Below are 19,435 nucleotides of genomic sequence, written 5' to 3'. Positions count from 1 at the left end.
CTCCTCTGGATTTTCAAAATAAAAATACGTTCGGTCCACTTCAGTGTGGAAAATGCAAGCAAATATAACAAAACAATATAAAAGTAAACAAAATATTTCTTTATTTCGGAAAAGAAAATAATTTAATACTGGGAGGAATTTAATATACTTCATGTCATGGTCATATTACATTTAAGCCCCACTGAAAGTCTGTGTGAAATGATCAGAGATGTGACATATAAGTGTCAAATCCAGATTTAGTGTGAGCCAAGGACATTAAAAATGATACTCTGAGATTATCCATCATTATAACTTTTAACCATTAAGAGCCACAGAGCAACCTATAAATGGCTCTCTCATCGTCAAAGATGTGAGAGAGTCCATGTTTAATCAACTACTATTAAAAACTAACAGACACCTTAAATTGAACCATCATTACAACAATAGAAAATATCACAAAAGTCCATAGAGCCACTTGTCAATAGCTCTCTCATTGGCTAACGCATCTTTTTGCCAATCCACATGCCACCTGAGGTTAGCGATGACCTGAGTGTAGTTTCTCCCCAAACTATTGCGCCAGACACCAAATGATTCTTTATTGTAGAGATGGACAGTTGTAGAGACTTTTGAATAGTCTAAAATACTACGCAATAGCTTGTCCAGGTACGCCTGCACAATTGGGAATCTGAGAACTACATCATGAAGTTCTTCTTTGTCCAGTTTTACATCTGCAAAAGAAAAAGAGTACAACAAATTCACAGGGTGCCAGAGTGTTATGATTGTTTTGTTCTTCTTGAAAGCACATGAGGATTGAGTTATTGAAGTTTAGATTCTGAAGCTAGGAACTCACCAAAAAGCTGTGGGGGGACAGTCAGTCCATCTGCATAGGCAATATATTTCCACCGGCCAATTCTCAGCATGTATGTCGAGGCATTGACATTACAACCATGATATTCACTCAGAACCCAGTCTGGATGTTGCTTCATGGAAAAAGCGCTGGCCTTGGATAGCAGAGGAAGGAGCGAGTGGCCACTGAGACTGCCTACTGCTGCAATACCAGCAATGTCTGTAAAATACACAAGTATGTTATACTAAGTTGAAATACTAAAATCAAAATCTACTAGTGCTTTTATTCTGTGGTTTTTACAGACAGTTCAAATCACATCTTGACGACTATAACACTTTTTATTCTACCTTTCAACAGACATTGAATAGACATTTTAATCCTATGTTTTCTGTCTACTTCATTACCCAGCACAGTGGGATAGAGATCAACCAAGGACACCAGCTGGTTGACCTGCAGCCCAGACATCAGCTCAGGCCCCATGATCAGCAGGGGAACATGGGAACTTCCTTCAAACATTGACATCTTGTAGAACTGCCGGTGCTCCATGGCTAGCTCTCCGTGGTCAGCCGTAAAGATCACAACAGTGTTGTTAAGCAGGGCAGTCTCTCTCAGAGCTGAGATCACCTGGCCTGGTGAGACAAAGTAAACAGAAGCAGGATTAATTAGCAGTTAACAGAATCTCACTGCTGACAAGGCTCTAAAGATATATATACTTACCATATCATTGTGCCTATAAAAAGCAGGTACTATGGACGTTTTACTGAGGATAATTCAAGTTAAAGTAGCCGAATGTTCTAACAGGCCGCTCTAAATCAACAGTAAGACTGCTAAAGACAGAGAGTGGAACTTGCACTGCGTATTGATATATTAGTATTACTGATACACCTAAAATATAACTACCTGCTGTTGTTGGTTAAGCTACATCTTGTGTTATAGCCAGAGTGGTATGCTGGCTGGAAACACTGTCACAGAAAGTCTCTCTCTAACACTACTTTACTTTAGTTATTGTATTGTTGTCCATTTTGGGATCCTGTGAGAATGGAGACTAATGTTTTTTTTCTAAGGTTCATGTTTGGATCTGTGAACCTGAGCTAAGGACTGCTCCTTGCAGGTTTGGTACATCTTCATTAGTTATCTCGGCAACAGTGTTTTGTTTGAACTTGAGCCATCTTTGTGAGTCCAAAAGACGAGGGTTAAGCTTAAAGTTACTACCTACTTAAGCTTAAAGAGTCCGTCCCCAGGTGAATTACTGCTGTCAACTAACCCAGCATGGCATCTGCTTCAGCACACATGGCATAATAGATGGCCCTTATGCTTTTGACTTCCTCCTCAGCGAAAACACCACTGCAGTTTTTGGTGAAGGTGGAGTAGTAGTCGACAGGATGCATGGCATCAATAGGCAGCCATTTAGGAACAGTGATGAGCTCAGAAGACACCTGTGTGTGTGAAATAAGAACGTAAAACTTTACAGTGATTTATATAAAAAACAAAACTGTAATTCTGGAATAATGATGAGAATAGATTCAAGGAACAGGGAATTAAAAAGCATGCCTTTTTCAGCCAGTATGGTGAAGTAAGGAAGGTGGATCCTCCTGCGGTGGGCCCCAGGGATTCAGTTTTATATGGGTGAGGTAAATTAAGGCCAAGATAAAGAGCGAAGGGCTGGTGTGAGGATGCAGCTCTCTGGTGGATCCACTGTGCAGCCTTGTCTGTGTTTTCCCAGTCTTTTCTCATGATCCTTACTGTTGACATGTTCCCAACAAGTTGCGTAACAGGCCGGCCCTCTTGGCGCAGGAGGAACTGAACATCTCGTGTCCAGGCCTCAACTCGATTACTGCAGAAATTGCGCAAACGCACAACAAGATGCAAGCCGAGACACAAAAAAGAGAAATGGAAAAAAACATCCAAAAAGATGATTCACACTGTTCAGAAAATAGCCGCCCACATACACAGTATGTTATTAATTATTACTCATACGGTAAGTCACGAACACTTTTGTTTGTGTATGGGCCTGTATGTGTTATTGTTGATTATCTGACACACCACACTTATCTGAGATACAGTGACTCTGCCTACCTAACAGAATGACTTCCTGAGGTATAGTCCAGCTTGCCCATCGACTTGGTAAGATATCCATTCGCCTCCAGCAAATCCATCCATGTTGTAGCATTAGCATCGAGGCACTTGTAGTTGTTCCATGACTGAGTGAGGTGAACAAACTGACCGCTCCACATAGCTGGGGAACAAAGATTAAACATACATTTATAACTCCACCTTTATTACTATCTTAATTACCACAATATATTTGTTCCCAGTGCCTTTTAGTGGGTAACGTACCTGCTCTTGAGGGGCAGCAGATGGGTGAGTTTGTGTAAGCATTGAGGAATGTGGTACCAAGCTCCCTGAGGTAGTTTACGTATGGCAGCTGCACAACTTTGCTGCCAGGATCAAAGGTCAATCGCCCGTCCTGCAGAAAGAGGAAAACTGGCATTTAGACACAAAGCTATGATGTACATAGTCAAAAAATGATTGAATGGGGGGGGGGGGGGGAAGCATCTCTGTATGGTGTTTAATACTGAGCCAAAGGCCTCTCATAATGCTATAGCCTAAAATAAATGCACTAAAGGCTATTGTGGCAATTACTACACATTAGTTAAGCACTGTACTGCGACTTAATTCATACTTACAAATGCATCACTCATCACCATCACAATGTTGGGTCTGGTTCCATTTTGGCACAAATTTTGACCATACATTTGAAACAGGAATATCAAAGCCAACACTTCTGTATTCATGACAGCGTTTTACCTCCTTTAAAACGAACAGTTTACGCTCGTAGAAGAAGAGAAGTGTCTGGAGTGAATGAGATTAATCAGAGGAAACATTTAAAATGTGTTCCTCATTTTTCTGGAAGTGGTAACTTTTCGAGTCAGAGGGACTTGATATAAACATCCTGGTTACGCTTTCAAAATAAGAGTTTCTTGTTTCATTTAAAATAAAGATGACGAACGTGTAATGATGAACTGGAAACTCTAGAGGGCAGCATTCATCTTTTAAAACGTCTGTGCTGCACTTTTGATGAGCTGGCACTTTATGATCTCAATTGCATACTATTGGCGCATTGTCGTATCACATAGATGTACAGTATGTCTATATGTTTGTGAGAAAATAAATATCTAGTTAGGCTAATAAACGCTGAAATCAAATCATGCATCATGTGACTTGTCTGGCACTTTTTATATTATAAGAGATAACATGACATATGATTAAAAATGATTTGATTTCAAATGGTTTTAATTGGCTTTTAATCAACCGCCATCCTATTTCAACCAGATGCCATAGCGTTGATGTTCGCTGCAGAACTTGCAACCATGTTACATGAAACTTAAATGTTCATTATTGGCGAATAGTATTTACAAATGTATATGGCCCCTTGTAAATAATCACAATTAATCACAATTAAAAGGTTTGTTTTGCAGTCATGAATTGTTTGTTGAAAGTGATGCACAATGAATTACAGTGATGTTCAACAGGTGATGCTGCAACTCATTTTTAGGAGCATTGGTGGCCACCAGATGGCGTTTTGAGCCTCAGAGTTGTTTTTCTGCAAACTGTGAGTTCAACACAATAAGAAATCCCAACCCCCCCCCCCCCCATATGTGCATGGACCATTTTAATCTTAATACAAAAACAATATATATGATAGTTGAATATATAGTAAGCTCTTATGAAAGTCTGCTCTCCCCTTTAAATCGTTGTGCTACATAGTATCCAGCAATTCTACATGGTCTATCTATGCTGCAGGCATCATGCAAGATTCAGCTCTGTTGTTTTCTGTTGGTAGAGGCTGTAGTGTGCCTGGATATATGAGACCATATGTGTTGATTATACCACAGATGAATTTGTAAACACTTATATGCCTAGACATAAGGCTGGAAACTGTAGGCCTATACAAGATACTGAGGTGATGTACTATTTTATTAATGTGATATATTATAAACAGTGGAAATCAGTAAACATATTCCTTGCATCAATCTGTGAATGAGAATCATGGGAATAAGTAGGGATGAGACTTTTTTGGATAGATGTATTCGTGTATTTTGAATATCACAAATTACCTGTACAGTCGCACCTATTAAACTAGTGTAGCGAACATTTCTTTGTGCAGTCTTTCAGCTGTTTGACCAAACTTGTCATCTGGCTCAGATCCACACTTCTATGCCTTGTTCCAGAAGGCAGAAGGAGGGGGCAGCGAAGCCCTGCGCATGCGCCCAAGGTTGTTTTTCACACAACCTCTCGCTTAAAGTGAGCTGAGCTACGGGGGTTTCCTTGTCTTTGACTGGAGACCAACTAGCAGAGAGGCGGATGATAGCAGCATCCTTTGCTGTTATTCAGCCATCACACATCTCAATGAACTGCTCGCAAAGAAACCACTGATCGTGCCTACTGCTTTTTGCAGGGCAGAGATACTGATCAGTGTCTAAAGACTGCATCCTTTTTTATATGAAATTATTTTTTCATAGACTCTTTTTTTTATTTCAAGGTCTCTGTAGCCTATCTCTTTCCACCATGGTGCTAGGAAAGGTAAAGAGCTTCAGAGTAAGCTACGACTGTCTCAATGACAGCAATGTTCCCGTCTTCTCCAGCGGGGACTGCGTCTCAGGGAGGGTGATCATCGAAGTCACCGGAGAAATCCGCGTGAAATCTCTCAAAATCCACGCAAAAGGATTTGCTAAAGTTCGTTGGACTGAATCGAGAAATGCTGGATCCAACACTGCCTACACGCAAAACTACACAGAAGAAGTGGAATATCTGAATCACAAAGATATTTTAATTGGGCACGAGAGAGGTAAGAGAGTGTGGCTTTATTTTTCATGAGAAGTTTTATAGAAACTGACTGTAAGATGCTCTTTGTGCTAGTTGAGCATCAGGTTCACTGAAGGATGCTGTTACCTTGAATGTGAGAATAAGTGATCATGACATGATATTTTATTCTAGTCTAAATTATGGTCTTGATTATCATAACCTCTTAAATTGGGTGGTGTTGGTATAAACGAGTTGTGTGACTTTGGCTAAATACAGCTCCATCTTTACTTGTTTGTGTCAAGGTGTCAGAATGAATGACAGCAGCTCGGGCATCTGTTTTTTTCAGAGTATTTCACGTGTAAAGCGAGAATAATACTCATTTTGAGACACAGGGCGATAGAGTACTAACTTGCAGGGATGTATCTGCAGCTTTGTTAGACGTTTTCAATGCAGAAATGCATTATATTTGGCGTTTCTTTGTAGCTTTTCTTAAGTTTCCACCCATTGTTCAAAGCGGTTCAATCCTGTTCAGAAAACTGGACCGGGAGAGGGCGGAGCTAAGGTGCATGCCCTTCCCTCGCCCGCGTGTCATTGGCTGAGGTGCTCATGTGTGGCCAATGACATCATTTTCTTGCAGAGAGTGACAGAAAATTCTGCAACTTTTTAATTAAGAAAACACCTGCAAAATAGACTGGGTCGATAGAAGTACCTGTAGTTGGATTTAAAACATAATAAACGCTGCGTTAAAGCTGCAAAACTGTAACTCTGTTTCCGTTCTTCTCCCATTGAATGTTTCCTCTGCACATATAGGCCTATGTGGTTATCTTGAATATAATAGGACTTTGCATTGAGCTATATTGTCAGCAGGTTTTTTGCTTCAAACATTCTGGCGTCACTTTATCCGCAGAATGGTTGATGTTTGTGATAATAAAAAGCATCCATTATGAGCGCCTGTATGTTTATATGTGTGCCTTTTTTTTTTTAATGGTTTGGGTTTAGCTTGGTGTTTTCGTCCATCTGCAACATTTTTACTCTTATGCATGGACAAATAGTTCCTGGTCCACTCTGCAGCAGCTTAATAAGTGTTCAGCAGGTGAATTAGGTTTGACTAGCTTTCAGTCTGCTCGACGCTTAGACATTTACTCATTTTTAAAGCAAATTGAACAGCAAATATTTCATCACCAGAAGGGCTGATGTTTAATTGTTATTAAATGCATCGTTGCAAACAAGCGCTATGCTACGTTCACCAATAATGACACTTCGACCAAAAGCTACATTTCGCCACAAGTTGTTCATGAAATATTTCCTGAGGTGCTCAAGTGGATAAAACGGTGGAAAACTGCGGTAGTTGGTGGTCGGAACAGGCTTGCTTATTGGTTAGTAGTGACTGCGGTGTCGCACAGTGAATGTGAAATGAGAGCAGAGAGGCTGTGCGGAGCTGCTCACACCGGTTTAGGCCGGTCTCCTCCTGCTGGAGTCTGCCGTTTGACTGACAGCTCTGCACTTGTTTACCACACGGCTGCTGATAGGGGGAGGGAGTGCTGAGCTGGCAGAAGCTATCGAACCAGCTATGAATTATCGTTGTTTTAAATTAAAACATTGTTTTCATTTATTTACCACATTTTATGAGCAATTCAAAAAGGCGAAAAATATCCTCTCCTCCCTCTGCATAGAAAAGATGCTCTCTTGTTTCTCAGAGATAAATGCAAAACAAACTGGTCCATGATAAAGAGACTGATTTATCCAACGATAGGGATTTTATTGTTGCCCCATATAGCCGTTTCCCCCATGATAGCCTATTTATTTCCATCATATATGCCACAATGGCATCTCTGGGATGTAACAGTTCTTTGTTCATACAAAAGCACGATCTTGCACGCTCAGTTTCTGGCACCTCAAACAAATAACTTATTTGGTGTGCTCCAAATATTAGTCTCATCTCTAAATACATAAATCTTTTACAGACAGATATGATAGTAAAATCCGTTTATTCTCTTTTGTCTCCCCCACCCTGTGTTTTTGGTATTACTTTCAGATGCCTTCGTAGAGCATTTTGCCCAGGTATGGTATACATGTGTTTGGAATATTGTCCTCCTTGTTTTTCAGACGATGACAACTCGGAGGAAGGACTCACCACTATCCATTCAGGAAGACATGAGTATGCCTTCAGCCTCGAGCTTCCACAGACGTAAGTGTCTTAATACTACACATTAGTCAGAGGATACCATTTCATCATTATTCAGCTGTAGTGAGCGTTTGACAGTTGATATAACCCTTTTCTCTTCTTTTTCCTCCTTTCTTCTTCCTTGTAGACCTCTGGCTACCTCTTTCGAAGGGAAGCATGGCAGTGTGCGCTATTGGGTAAAGGCAGAACTCCACAGGCCATGGCTCCTGCCGATGAAGACCAAGAAGGAATTTACAGTCTTTGAGCACATTGACATCAACACTCCATTATTGCTGGTAAGTTCTTTAAAAACAACCTTGTGTTTTGAATATGTCTTGGCTTGTCTGACTTTAGTGAGACTCTGAACATAATTTTCCCAATTACGAGTGTCAAAGTAAAATGTTGTCAGGAACAGATTGGCCTGCACATTGTTTTTAGCCACTTTAACTGCAGTGGTGGGGAATATGAAGAAGAAATCTCCAGATATTTGCTAATGCATTTTGTTTTTTCTTTAGTCACCACAGGCCGGCACGAAAGACAAGACGCTTTGCTGTTGGTTCTGCACCTCAGGTCCTATTTCCCTAAGTGCCAAAATTGAAAGGAAGGGATACACCCCAGGTGAGCATAAGTAAATGATTCATAATGCAACTGATAACCCTGTTAGTCATCTCTTAAGCAGATTATTACGGCATTGACCAGTAATAACAGACTGGATGAAAAGATGATTACGGTTGATAGAAATAAACATCAATTGACCTCTCCTCCACCTTCTCTGACTCTGTAGGGGAGTCGATCCAGATCTTTGCTGAGATTGAGAACTGCTCATCCCGCATGGTGGTGCCAAAGGCAGCCATATACCAGACCCAGACCTTCTATGCCAAAGGGAAGATGAAGGAGGTCAAGCAGCTGGTGGCCAACCTGCGGGGGGAGTCTCTGTCCTCGGGCAAAACGGAGACCTGGAACGGCAAGATGCTGAAGATCCCACCTGTGTCGCCCTCCATCCTGGACTGCAGCATTATCAGAGTGGAGTACTCCCTCATGGTGAGTTCAGTCTTTCTGTATGTGGGCTATTCTCACATCCCATTGAGCATAATGGATAGATGTATTAGATGTATTACTCATAGATGTTTCTGCCCTCATTACAGTCCCTCCTCTTGTCCTTATTATCACCATTTCTCAGCACCATTATCAGTATTGGTACACACTCAATATTTCCTATTATACCAATAACTCTCCTGGTAAAGGACCTTGCTGACTCAGCTCACATTGCCAAATCTGGGCCTTGGATTGGACCAGGTGTTATCTCCACATGCTACTAAGAGCATTAGCCCAGAATATCTTTAGTAACACCTGCCTTGAGGGTGCTTATAACCTCTTTACCTTGCAAACAGACAGACACCAGGCGCGGGCTCTACCTTGCATAAGCAACCTATCTCAAGTCATTGACCCACATATTGTTGAACGACTGCAAAACACATTTAGCCCAGACTAGCATGATTCTATTTTATAGAGGATTAAAAAGCAGTTCCATTTCAGGCTGAATGCTTAGCTCCAAAGCCCTTTATTTTATTTTAGAATGACTTTCATATTCTAACCTGCTGTGCTCATGTCTGTTCTCAGGTTTACGTGGACATACCTGGGGCGATTAACCTGTCTCTGAACCTGCCCCTAGTCATCGGAACCATCCCTCTCCACCCCTTTGGCTCCCGTACCTCCAGCGTCAGCAGCCAGTGCAGCATGAGCTGGCTGGGCATGGGTTTGCCTGAGAGGCCTGAAGGTATGTTGGATCTCAAGGTCATGATGCAGATTTATAACTTAACTCTTAAGTACACTTTACTAGAAAGCTAACATGTGGTTCGCAATTACCTCTACAGCTCCTCCAAGCTATGCAGAAATTGTGACAGAAGAGCAGAGGCAGAGCAGTCTGGATGTCCCAGCAGCCCGCGAGGACCTGGACGGACCCCTCTTCGCCTACATTCACGAGTTCCGCTTTCAGCCTCCTCCTCTGTACTCTGAGGTAAGCACCAAATAACATAGAAAGTATTTTCCCAATTATATTTCTATTACAGACTAAATCAGCTTTGTGTTTCTATAAATAAACCCTCCGTTTTGTGTTCTCCTCTCACCTTCAGATCGATCCTAACCCAGATCATGCCAGACGCACAGAGGAGCGCAGGCTGGACGCCTGTCCATCACGCTGAAGGGTATTCCACGAATTCCCCTGAGCGACTCGGGGATCTCTTAAGAAACCTGCTTGCAAGGCTAAGCTTTGTTTATTTTTCTCCAACAACAACGTTCTCACAACGCTGTTGACATCAGAGAAAAACAAAGTATCCAACCAACCAACAAAGACATGGACATATACCCACAGTTGAGTTGGGTTGGAAAAAAATCTGTTCCTGCCTTCCCTCAGCGAGAGAAACAGTAGTCACTAGTTTGGGGCATCGCTTCCTTCCTGTGTCAGCCTGCTGAGGGTGGGATGTATACAGATGAACACATATTCAGTCTGTATGAAAACCCCACTGGTAGCGAGAGCCCTGGTGATAGTATTGACAATGACGATGGCTCGGCCTGCCAAGCTCCTCTTTAATCCTTGATTCTTCTGTACTCATGGCACATAGGGACATGGCTCCTCACACAAAGGGCAGGACTAATCATGTCCCGACTTCAGCTGAATCACCTAAAGAAAACGGGACGAAGAGAGAAAAATAACAACCACCATAGTCTGTATGAATGAGAGCACTCAGCGGCAGCAGTCAATAACAGAGCAAGTCCTCCTGCCTCATTTTGGATTTTTGTTTTGCACATTTTATTCTTTACTTGAGTTGTGTGGCTCTGTTTAATGAGAATTGAAGAAAAAAAAAAAAAAATCACTAATAGTTTGGTTCCAGCCTTGTAATGCGCCAGACCAAGAATATGAGACTGCAGGCTTAACTTTTAAGACTTTCATCTGCATAACTTTGAGCAACGCTGAGAACAGGATTTCATTTTGGAAAAAAAGATGGACAAGGACAAGAACAATGCACTGAATTTGTTTAAGATTTTTCTTTTTCTCCTTATGACATTTACTCAGTGACTTATAACAACTAGACTGGACTTTTACAGCAACTGCAGCACACTATCTCCATCTGGAAGCTCTTTAAGATGTTGCTTCTTCAGCTTGGATCCAAGTGTGGCTTCCCTCCTCTTTTAGTTTAGTTCTGTTCTTCTGTTTTTGTATTTAGCTCCAATCGTAGGATAGCTTTTATCCTTTTTTGTGTTGAGGTTGCTCTGAGTTTGGACTAGGAGGGTTGCAGATCTGCATTTGCCACTCAATTTGTAGCTGAGGAGAAAAGTGTGAGTCTGTGTGAGTGTGCGTGTGCGTGAAACAGAGAGGGTGGTACATTGTGAAGGGACTCGCCTCACCCTAATTACCTGCAGCCCCTCTACTCCTAATCTCAGGGCAAGCCAGGCTTGCATAATTGCCCAAAAAGCGCTGTTTCAGGTGGTCGTCTCACTTGCCAAACGGTTTCTTTTAAATTGCACTGTTAAAAATAATGATATTTTCTTTTTTTTTTAAACTACCAAAACAAGAGAATAGACCTGCAGAGAAGGAAGGCAGCTTTCTGAGATTAAACACATTCCCTTTTTGTCCTGCTGCACTTGCCCAGTTCATCCAACCAACAGTTAGATTTTTACCAGACCAGTGATGCCAGAATGCTAGCTTTAATAAAAAAAAAAAGAAAAAGAAAAAGAAGAGTGACACAGCTTCTGTTTTAAAGGAGCAAACCCAGCACAAATGAAAAGCTGGGGACGTTGCTAAACCTCTGTTCAGAATGGTCAGAACAAGTAGTAGTAGGTTGACATGAGCAATACATTGGTTTTCTAACTCATTCAACACAAAAGACCGGCTGCAACAGAGGTTTGACATAGTCAGGAAAAAAGAAAAGCAGCACCTTTTTGATAAGAAAAAAAAATAATAATTAAAAAAAAGCATTCAATGGTGAAGGTCTGGAGAAAAACCATTTGGTACTAACCATGTTATACTAGAGGACTTTTCAGTAAAGCAGTGTTGTGTAGGACGTTAATGCATTTTTCTTTTTTAAGATTAGTGACTTTTTTTTAAAGTTTACATTTTAAACGTAGCTGACACAAGTTTGTATGTGTGTGTGTGTGTGTGTGTGTGTGTGTGTGTGTGTGTGTGTGTGTGCACGCTCTTATAGAGATCCAGCTGGCAACTAAATATACAGCTTCTGACAGTAATCAACAAACTGCAGATTATTAAAGTGAACTTATTTTAGTGGCCTTGACACAGAAAAGACCTGATCATGATTCTTCATTTTTCAGCGTCTATGTTAACTCTTGTTCTCCGTTTCTTATGTTTGTACACATCTGTTTATTTTCGACCTTTCATTGTTTATGCATAAGGACAAAAAGGGAAGAGGGAAAAAAAAAAAGTCTGTTTTAGAAAAATGACATCCTGGACAGGCCTCTCGATTGTGTTATTTTTCTGAAGCTGTTGAGGGTTGACTATTTTTCTTTTCTATGTATTTCTGGGCATTGATATAGTTTGCTTCCTAGTTTAACAAGCAACCTTCCTGAGTTAGTCTCTCTGACCTCTTCTGATCCCCCTCAGGCCTGGGGGTGGCAGCTGTTGATCAGCACCCTTCCCCCATAACATTTAAACATTTAGGTAACATGGGATAGCAGAAGAACTTCATGGACTATCCTGATATATTTGTTTGCAGTTTTTTGTTTGGATTTTATCTTAGGGAAACTGGATCGAGCTACACGGTAATGAATAAGCTTACATATTTGTTTCAGGTTGGTCAATTCCATAGTCCATTTGTTTGGGCCGCAGAGTAGTCCAGTGTCAAAACTAAGCTAAACTCCTGATCTACTAAAGGCAGGAACTGAAATGTTCAGTGATAAAGAACCTGGGAGACAGGATCTGAAACATTTTAGAAACAAAGTGCAATATCACTCACTGAATTTTCTTCATTCTCCATTTGTATGTTTGTTTTTGATCTTTTTTTTGTCTGTCAATCATGACGATGTATAGATATTCTATGAATATACTATGTTCTGAATGGTTTAACCTTTTGTCTAGTTCTTCCTTTTGATTTGAATAAACGTTTTTGTTCTAAATTACAATTGACTGTGATGTGAATTTCTGAGCAACATTGAACACATTTATACAAGTGCACCCATTACGCTATATGCTTTAACGTGTTAACACATGTACTCGAATTGGTGAAGATAAAGTCGATACTTTTCAACTGAAAAGCAATCAGAGTGAAAATGAAGCTGTAAATAAATTAATCATTGCCCATTAAATTCCCTCAAATCTATTTTATTTGGGTCATGACAGTTTCAGATTAGAAGCAAACAGGTTTCCACCCTGTTGGTACCAGATTATCCTTTTAAAAACTAGTACAACACTGCCCCTGGAGGTGGTTTAGAAAACTGCACCTGGCCTGTGCTGGCAGAAAGTTGCATGTTAGTAAAGCCAAAAGACAGTTTAGCTACTAATTTCATCATAATTGATTGAAAAACACACCTTACTTATATTTAAAGATTGCTTATTGTGTGTGGGCATGTATCAGCTTTTCATGTCAGAGATGGAAGCCCCCCAAAACAAAAGTATATTTTTATTTTGTCCCAAAATGTGGCAAAAGGGCTCAGGATTTGTTTCACTCTGTCTGTACATGTCCACAGTTCCAGGGGTTTACTTTGGGGATCCCTCAGGTTAGAAAAGGAGAGGCAAAGCCGGTCAGAAAAGCTGCACTTTCCTCTTTGCTTAAGTACCACTTATGTGATTTATGTGATTTATGTGACCGCTTCAGGTCTATGTGATTTATTTTCTCAGTCTTCTTACCTCATATTAAAGGCTCATTTTGGTGTTATTGGTGGAAAAATAAAGTTCCTGTCCCTCAAGTCAGATGTGTCTTTTATAAGCTTGTTGAAAAGCGCATATCTGTTAGCTAACCAGGCAATGTTAGCTAATTATGACCCATATGATGTGTGTCAAAAAATAATGATGTTGAATTATAATTTAGCTGTTGCACCCTTTGAAAAGAAATAGGCTTACGAATGAGTCACAGCACCCCTCTCTAGGAAACTCAGTGAAACCTAATCGGAGTCGATGGCAACATGCCAAGTGAACTACAGTCACCAGCCCACATAAAACAAAATACATGATTTATTGATCCATGCTGAAAGATGCATGCACAAGAGGAGGACATGGTGGCCTGCTGCAGATCAATGATGGAGAAGGTATCAGCATGAGAATTTAATGTACTAAGAAGTTTCTATAATCTTTTGCAACCTCCAAAACACCATGTTCATCCATCAGGTAATGCCTTTTATTGACTTTGAGTCATACTTGTGCACATGTGTTGTGGCTCTGTAAAGTAATTTTTGTGTTGGCAAGTAGTTGTTTTGTTGTCATTATAGAAGTTTTGATACATATAACCAATCAGTGGTTCTGAAACCCTTGATTTGTTTCAGGCTGAAGTAAATATTTAACATAATCTATCTTCAAACAGCTCTAGCTTCTAGCTTCTAGCTCTTATTCTGGTCGTTTGTCTATACTTGACCTATACATAATGTCCAACAGTCGGTTTCGTGAGCAGTCAATCAATTTGACTCACAATGCATCGGCTTGTGTACGTCAACCCAGTTTTACACTAGTTGATTTTGTTGGAAAATGCGAGCATGTATGCACAATTGAGCTCAGCGGATGTGAATGAAAACACTGCGCTGCACTGTGTGTCTCGTAAGCTCATAGGTCAAGCTGGAACAAAAATGCTCAACGTGATCTCTGAAACAGCATGAATGTCATCGCTATTGCATAAGTGAACTTGGCAGTTTTGGATATCCAAATGTCCTCTGTGACGCAGGAACCTGTGGTGCAAAGAAAGGAAAAACAGCTTCTAAAGCATTTACCTAAAAACTGACATGTAAATACAAACTGACAGCTCATCAACCTTACTGGGAATTTTTTGCAAATGATCAGTTTGAGCCTACATCAGTGATGACTCAGCAGCCCTGTCAGCTTTCACCAAGCACTTCAGTGTGCCTTTGTCCCCTCCCCTCCTGCCCTCAGTCCCCCCCCCCCCCTTTGGCTTTTGTGGGCCCGGGCCTTTGTGGGTGTCTGACCCGTGCGAAAAAAAGGAGGAGGGGATTATTGAGGGAGAGCATAGATTGGGGCGGCGTGCATGTATGTGTGAGTGGTGGGAGTGTTGATTAGCAAGTGCTGACGCTACACAGGCCTCAGCTGTTTCCACTCACCAGCTAATCCCACTACCCAGAAGCCCCTGTGATCCAGAGGTTCTCCGCAGCTTGCTGTGACCAGGCACGTTCAGCATGGATGGGGGAGGGGAAGGGGGTGTTGGACTGAGGCCCCCGAACGCCTGCTTGCCAGTGCCACATCATCACTGTGACATAATAGAAATACACACACGCACACATCTCTGCACAGAGGCATGGAGCGCAGCATCGATGCAAGCCCACACATTCCTCGAAACAATGGAACAACTGTTACTACAGGTCTCAAAATATTCTGCAGGAACGGATCCACAGATAGGGATGTGATTTAAAAAAGTTATCGGAGAAATTATAATCTCTGACTGCTGTTTTATTAAAGACAGAGAAGTATAATAGTCCTCTTGTGCATCTCAGTTTACAAGTTTTCATGTTTTTACTGGCATCATGCAATTAATATCATATATCCTGTAAGTCCCATAAAACATGTCGCACTTGATAAACATTTCTTGAAATCAATACTTTGCGGAGGCAGGCTGACCTCTGCAGCTGATAACTTGAATAATTGACAGTATTTAGCTACTGTGTATCTATCATTAACACACATGCTTCACTGTAAATGTCTCTGCTTTGTGACCAAATTGTAACCTTACAAAATAAACTGTTTAGCACTCTGTAGTAGGCTATCCTCATTACCTCATCATAGCCTTTCTATGCTCCTCCTTCCACCACCCCCACCAGCATCCACAATCTCGACTCACCTGCAAATATTTGAGGCGATCTCAGGATTTATGCCCAATGATTGAATATTTTTGAATTCAGTATTTCCATTCGAGTTCTTCGAGTTTACGTCAAATCTGCGTCGCACTTGTGTAAGTAGTTGCGTAGTGGTTCCCAATTGCGAGGCAAACAACTTGTGATGTCACAAAATCATGCTCATACATGCACGTTTGGAACAGAGAAACTTTCCTCTCTCAGTAGCTGAATGTGCAAACTGTTTTTTATTCTGCACACACATCATTCTGCACAGTGAAGGTCAAACACCCAACTGAAGTAACAAAAAGAAACACACATTCATGAGTGAAGACTTAAAAAGATCAGTGTTTGCACTAATTTAGTTAATAAATCCGATTTTACTTATATATTGTTTTATATTTATTTTTATTTGGAGGCACCGGGAAGCTTTTTTGACATCTTCCTGGATCCATCATTTTAATATACAATCACATCATCATTTCTGTCACATGGATTGTCTATGTTGTATTTGTACTATGTTGTTTATCCTGTACACATGTCATCTATTCCACGTCAGTCCGTCCTGGGAGAGGGATCTCCCCTCAGTTGCTCTCCCCGAGGTTTCTTCCATTTCTCCCCCTTTAATTGTGGGGGTTCTTCTAGGGAGTGTTTCCTTGTGCGGTGCGATTGTCTAAGGACAGAGGGTGTCGTATCCTGTACAGTCTGTAAAGCCCACTGACTGAATGTGTAATTTGTGATATTGGGCTATATAAATACACTTGATTTGATTTGATCCTGTAGGAAAGTACATCAAGGAACGCCAGTCACTGGACATTTTCATCAGCCCTTCCTAACATAACACTCACACGCTCACACACACAGCAGCCAGCTTGCCATCTGTCCTGAGCACAGACTCGCTCTGTTTTTTTTCTATGGGCACAAAGAAAGGAACAGAGATAGAGCTACAGATAGAGTGAGCGCAGAGGCGGAGGGGGGAGCTATGTATTTTCTCTTTTTTCAAGGGCTTTTCTTCATGATCTTTCTCAGCAGCTGGTTCATTCCAGTTTGAAGCACTTCTGCAAGAGGAGGCTGACAGCAAAGGCTGCTGCTTTTTCGTCACTGAAAGCCGGACTGTTTTTCGACCTTGCCAGGAACAAGTTGTTTACCTTCACTGAATGCACCACATTGGACAGCTGAGAGAATATTTTAGCATGACACAAAGCAAGACCTTTCACTTTTTTTATTTACCCTGCTGTAATTTACATTTAGATGAAACCTTGTGGATACCCTTTGTCCCTGGATATTGTCTCTATAAACACGCATGTGCACATGTCTTTTCTATTGTTACAGTGCATGCATGTAAGCATGCAGCAGCTACTGCACCTATACAATATCTGTTGCTTGTCAGTTTTTAGACTGCTTGACATTAAATGGGTCCCTCTATGAGAGACAGATGCCAGATTCCTCAAGTCTCCGGAGTCTGTCCTCATCTCGCTAATGTGTCGTTTAGTTGTTTTTTAAAGAAAGAGGGACAGTTTGCTGTGGCCAACAGTAGCGATATCAACAACAGCTTGGATGCATGGACTAAGTATAATGTTTGATGATGGTGCTAATTGAAAATCCTTTTTTTTTAAATCCTCATGGGAGCTGTATGGGTTGTTGAGGCCCTCCATATTTAGTATGGACAGGAACCTATGTTCATATGCCAGGACTCCCATCCCTGCCATACTAAAGTCCCAGCATGGTCAGCATTCCACCGCCAACCATCCTTCACACACAAGCACTATACTCCACTGGTATGTTTGCAGCTCTTTGGCAGCACCACAAGTTCAAGACATGCCATTACTACGGTCAGGAAAAGTCCTGCACAGTGTGCAATGGCTAAAATAGATGTAGTTAAAGGAAAGGGTCGGGTTCAAGGGACTGAAGCTAATATTAGGTGTCATTGTAATTGTCCAAAGAGAAATACTGTATGAACTAAACCGGGCCATCTTAATCTCTAAATGCACTTGTGAGATATAAAATGAAACGAGTGAATCCAGCCCGAAAGTGACCATTGTAACTGAGCCACAGAGTGATGCAAAAACAAGCTTGGTGCTCAGTGGAGAATGACGTCAGTTTGATGTCTGTTATTCAGGCTGCAGAGGGATTAGAAAGCCTACAGCTATACTGTTGCGTATTTACAATGTTAGCCATGCTCCTCTGCTTATACCCTCATCCCAGCCAGCAGAGATACAGTAAACAAAATGCTTTCTCATTCTTGATTATAATACTTTAAAATCTTATCAGAGCCAGGCCACAAGATGTTTTGTCATCTGCTGTATTTTGTGCATCCACAAAATTCCCCCCTACAGTTTCCATCTGACTTCATCACCACACGTGTTTGAAATGATGGTTTGATGGCTATGGCAACACTACATGAGTTGGCATTTCTTATCATAACCACGTAAGAAAGACCAATGGTTTTGTGCACTCTGCATGACATGGACCTAAGGAGAAAAACAAAGTTAGCCTGACATTAACAAGACTCTATGTTCAAAATATAGAGAAGCAGCGTACTATGCAACTCAGATTGGTGCATTTCACGATGATGAGCAATGGTGGGGGCTCTGCTCTATTCTGAGCGCTCGAGGGGAGGAATGTGAGATATTTTAACCAGTGACACTCTCTCTCACTCTCCGTTATGTCACAGAGGATTCGGCTCCAGAACATAGAGTGGGTGAAGTTCTGTTGTAGCCCTAAAAAAAGAAACTGACGTTGCAATGAATACCTTGAAGTGAACTGATTAATTGTTGTGTCCTAATATAGAATCTCCTTCACCACTTCTCTAAATATCATGTCTGAGATCATACATGTAAGGGGTGGAATAAATAATGTTAACACCTTGGAAATTGAGATCACCAGCGATTTAGTTACTTTAAAGTCTGGAAAGCATCCAGGTCATGTATGATTATACAAGGTGAAACCCGATGTGCTTTTTATACAACTCCCTCCCCACAGTCCTTCATGTTCTGAGAGGCTGGTCTGAGGAGTGCTGTTTCACCACTGGTCTTATTTTATCCTGCAGGTCCCCCTGGAAGTTGCTCAGTTTCCTTTTTTAGCAACAGCTGACTCATAGCTCCCCCTCCCTCCCAATGTCCCTGCTCAGCTTTAACTCTGCCTCTCTGTGCCTGCTCAGATTCTCCTGAGTCACAGGGAGCAAAAGACACCCCTCTTTCCCACTCAGACTCCCCCCCAGCGAGTCTCGCTGCTGAAAAACAACAGGTGCAGCGGGGCCTGCAGAGGGCGGGCTGTCTGGTGTACAGTGTTTCCAAGCCTTCCCGTCGCTTCTCACTGTTATTTCAAACATCCGATCTGTCGCCTCTTCCTCCAATCCTACACCCAATCTCTCTAAACCCTTTCACCCTTTCCGTCCCCCCACCTCTATCTCTGCACTTGTTCCACCTCTGCCACTACTCTGCTCCTCAAACTCCTGCCACTCCCCCCCAGACTGGATGCACGGTCTCTCCAGGAAAATGATGAGTTGTTCTCTATAAGCTTGCCAACACAGTATTAAGTTTAGAAAATAAAGGTTTTTCCCTGTTCCCTTCCCCCTTTTCTCTTTCTGTCTCTCATACCATTCTCTTCACTGTGAGAAATAACGCTCTCTCCACATGGGC

The 19,435-nt window shown here is 41.5% G+C and overlaps 2 protein-coding genes across 3 annotated transcripts; one reads left to right on the top strand and one right to left on the bottom strand.

The window, feature by feature from the left end:
• Positions 1 to 78: 78 nt before the first annotated feature.
• Positions 79 to 3,770, bottom strand: arsk (arylsulfatase family, member K). The gene is made up of 8 exons (XM_029438912.1): positions 3,514 to 3,770; positions 3,164 to 3,293; positions 2,903 to 3,062; positions 2,378 to 2,660; positions 2,091 to 2,262; positions 1,231 to 1,455; positions 830 to 1,045; positions 79 to 707 (listed from the first exon to the last, which is right to left on the bottom strand). The coding sequence occupies exons 1-8, from the start codon at positions 3,619 to 3,621 to the stop codon at positions 433 to 435; spliced, it is 1,569 nt and encodes a 522-aa protein (XP_029294772.1). The 5' UTR covers positions 3,622 to 3,770; the 3' UTR covers positions 79 to 432.
• Positions 3,771 to 5,153: 1,383 nt separating this feature from the next.
• On the top strand, positions 5,154 to 12,929 carry arrdc3a (arrestin domain containing 3a). 2 transcript variants are annotated; one of them, XM_029439538.1, is made up of 8 exons: positions 5,154 to 5,675; positions 7,739 to 7,820; positions 7,945 to 8,092; positions 8,312 to 8,414; positions 8,581 to 8,837; positions 9,417 to 9,573; positions 9,671 to 9,813; positions 9,929 to 12,929. In XM_029439538.1, exons 1-8 carry the CDS (start codon positions 5,330 to 5,332, stop codon positions 9,995 to 9,997), a joined length of 1,305 nt encoding a protein of 434 aa, XP_029295398.1. In that variant the 5' UTR covers positions 5,154 to 5,329; the 3' UTR covers positions 9,998 to 12,929. The 2 variants fall into 2 exon arrangements, with proteins under 2 accessions (XP_029295398.1, XP_029295399.1); XM_029439539.1 differs by having other exon boundaries at positions 5,540 to 5,675; positions 7,668 to 7,820.
• The last annotated feature ends 6,506 nt before the right edge of the window (positions 12,930 to 19,435 follow it).

Source organism: Cottoperca gobio, chromosome 9 (genome assembly GCF_900634415.1).
Source record: "Cottoperca gobio chromosome 9, fCotGob3.1, whole genome shotgun sequence".
Classification (NCBI taxonomy): Eukaryota; Metazoa; Chordata; class Actinopteri; order Perciformes; family Bovichtidae; genus Cottoperca; species Cottoperca gobio.
The sequence above is the reverse complement of the archived record's forward strand: the minus strand, read 5'-3'. Positions and strand labels throughout refer to the sequence as shown.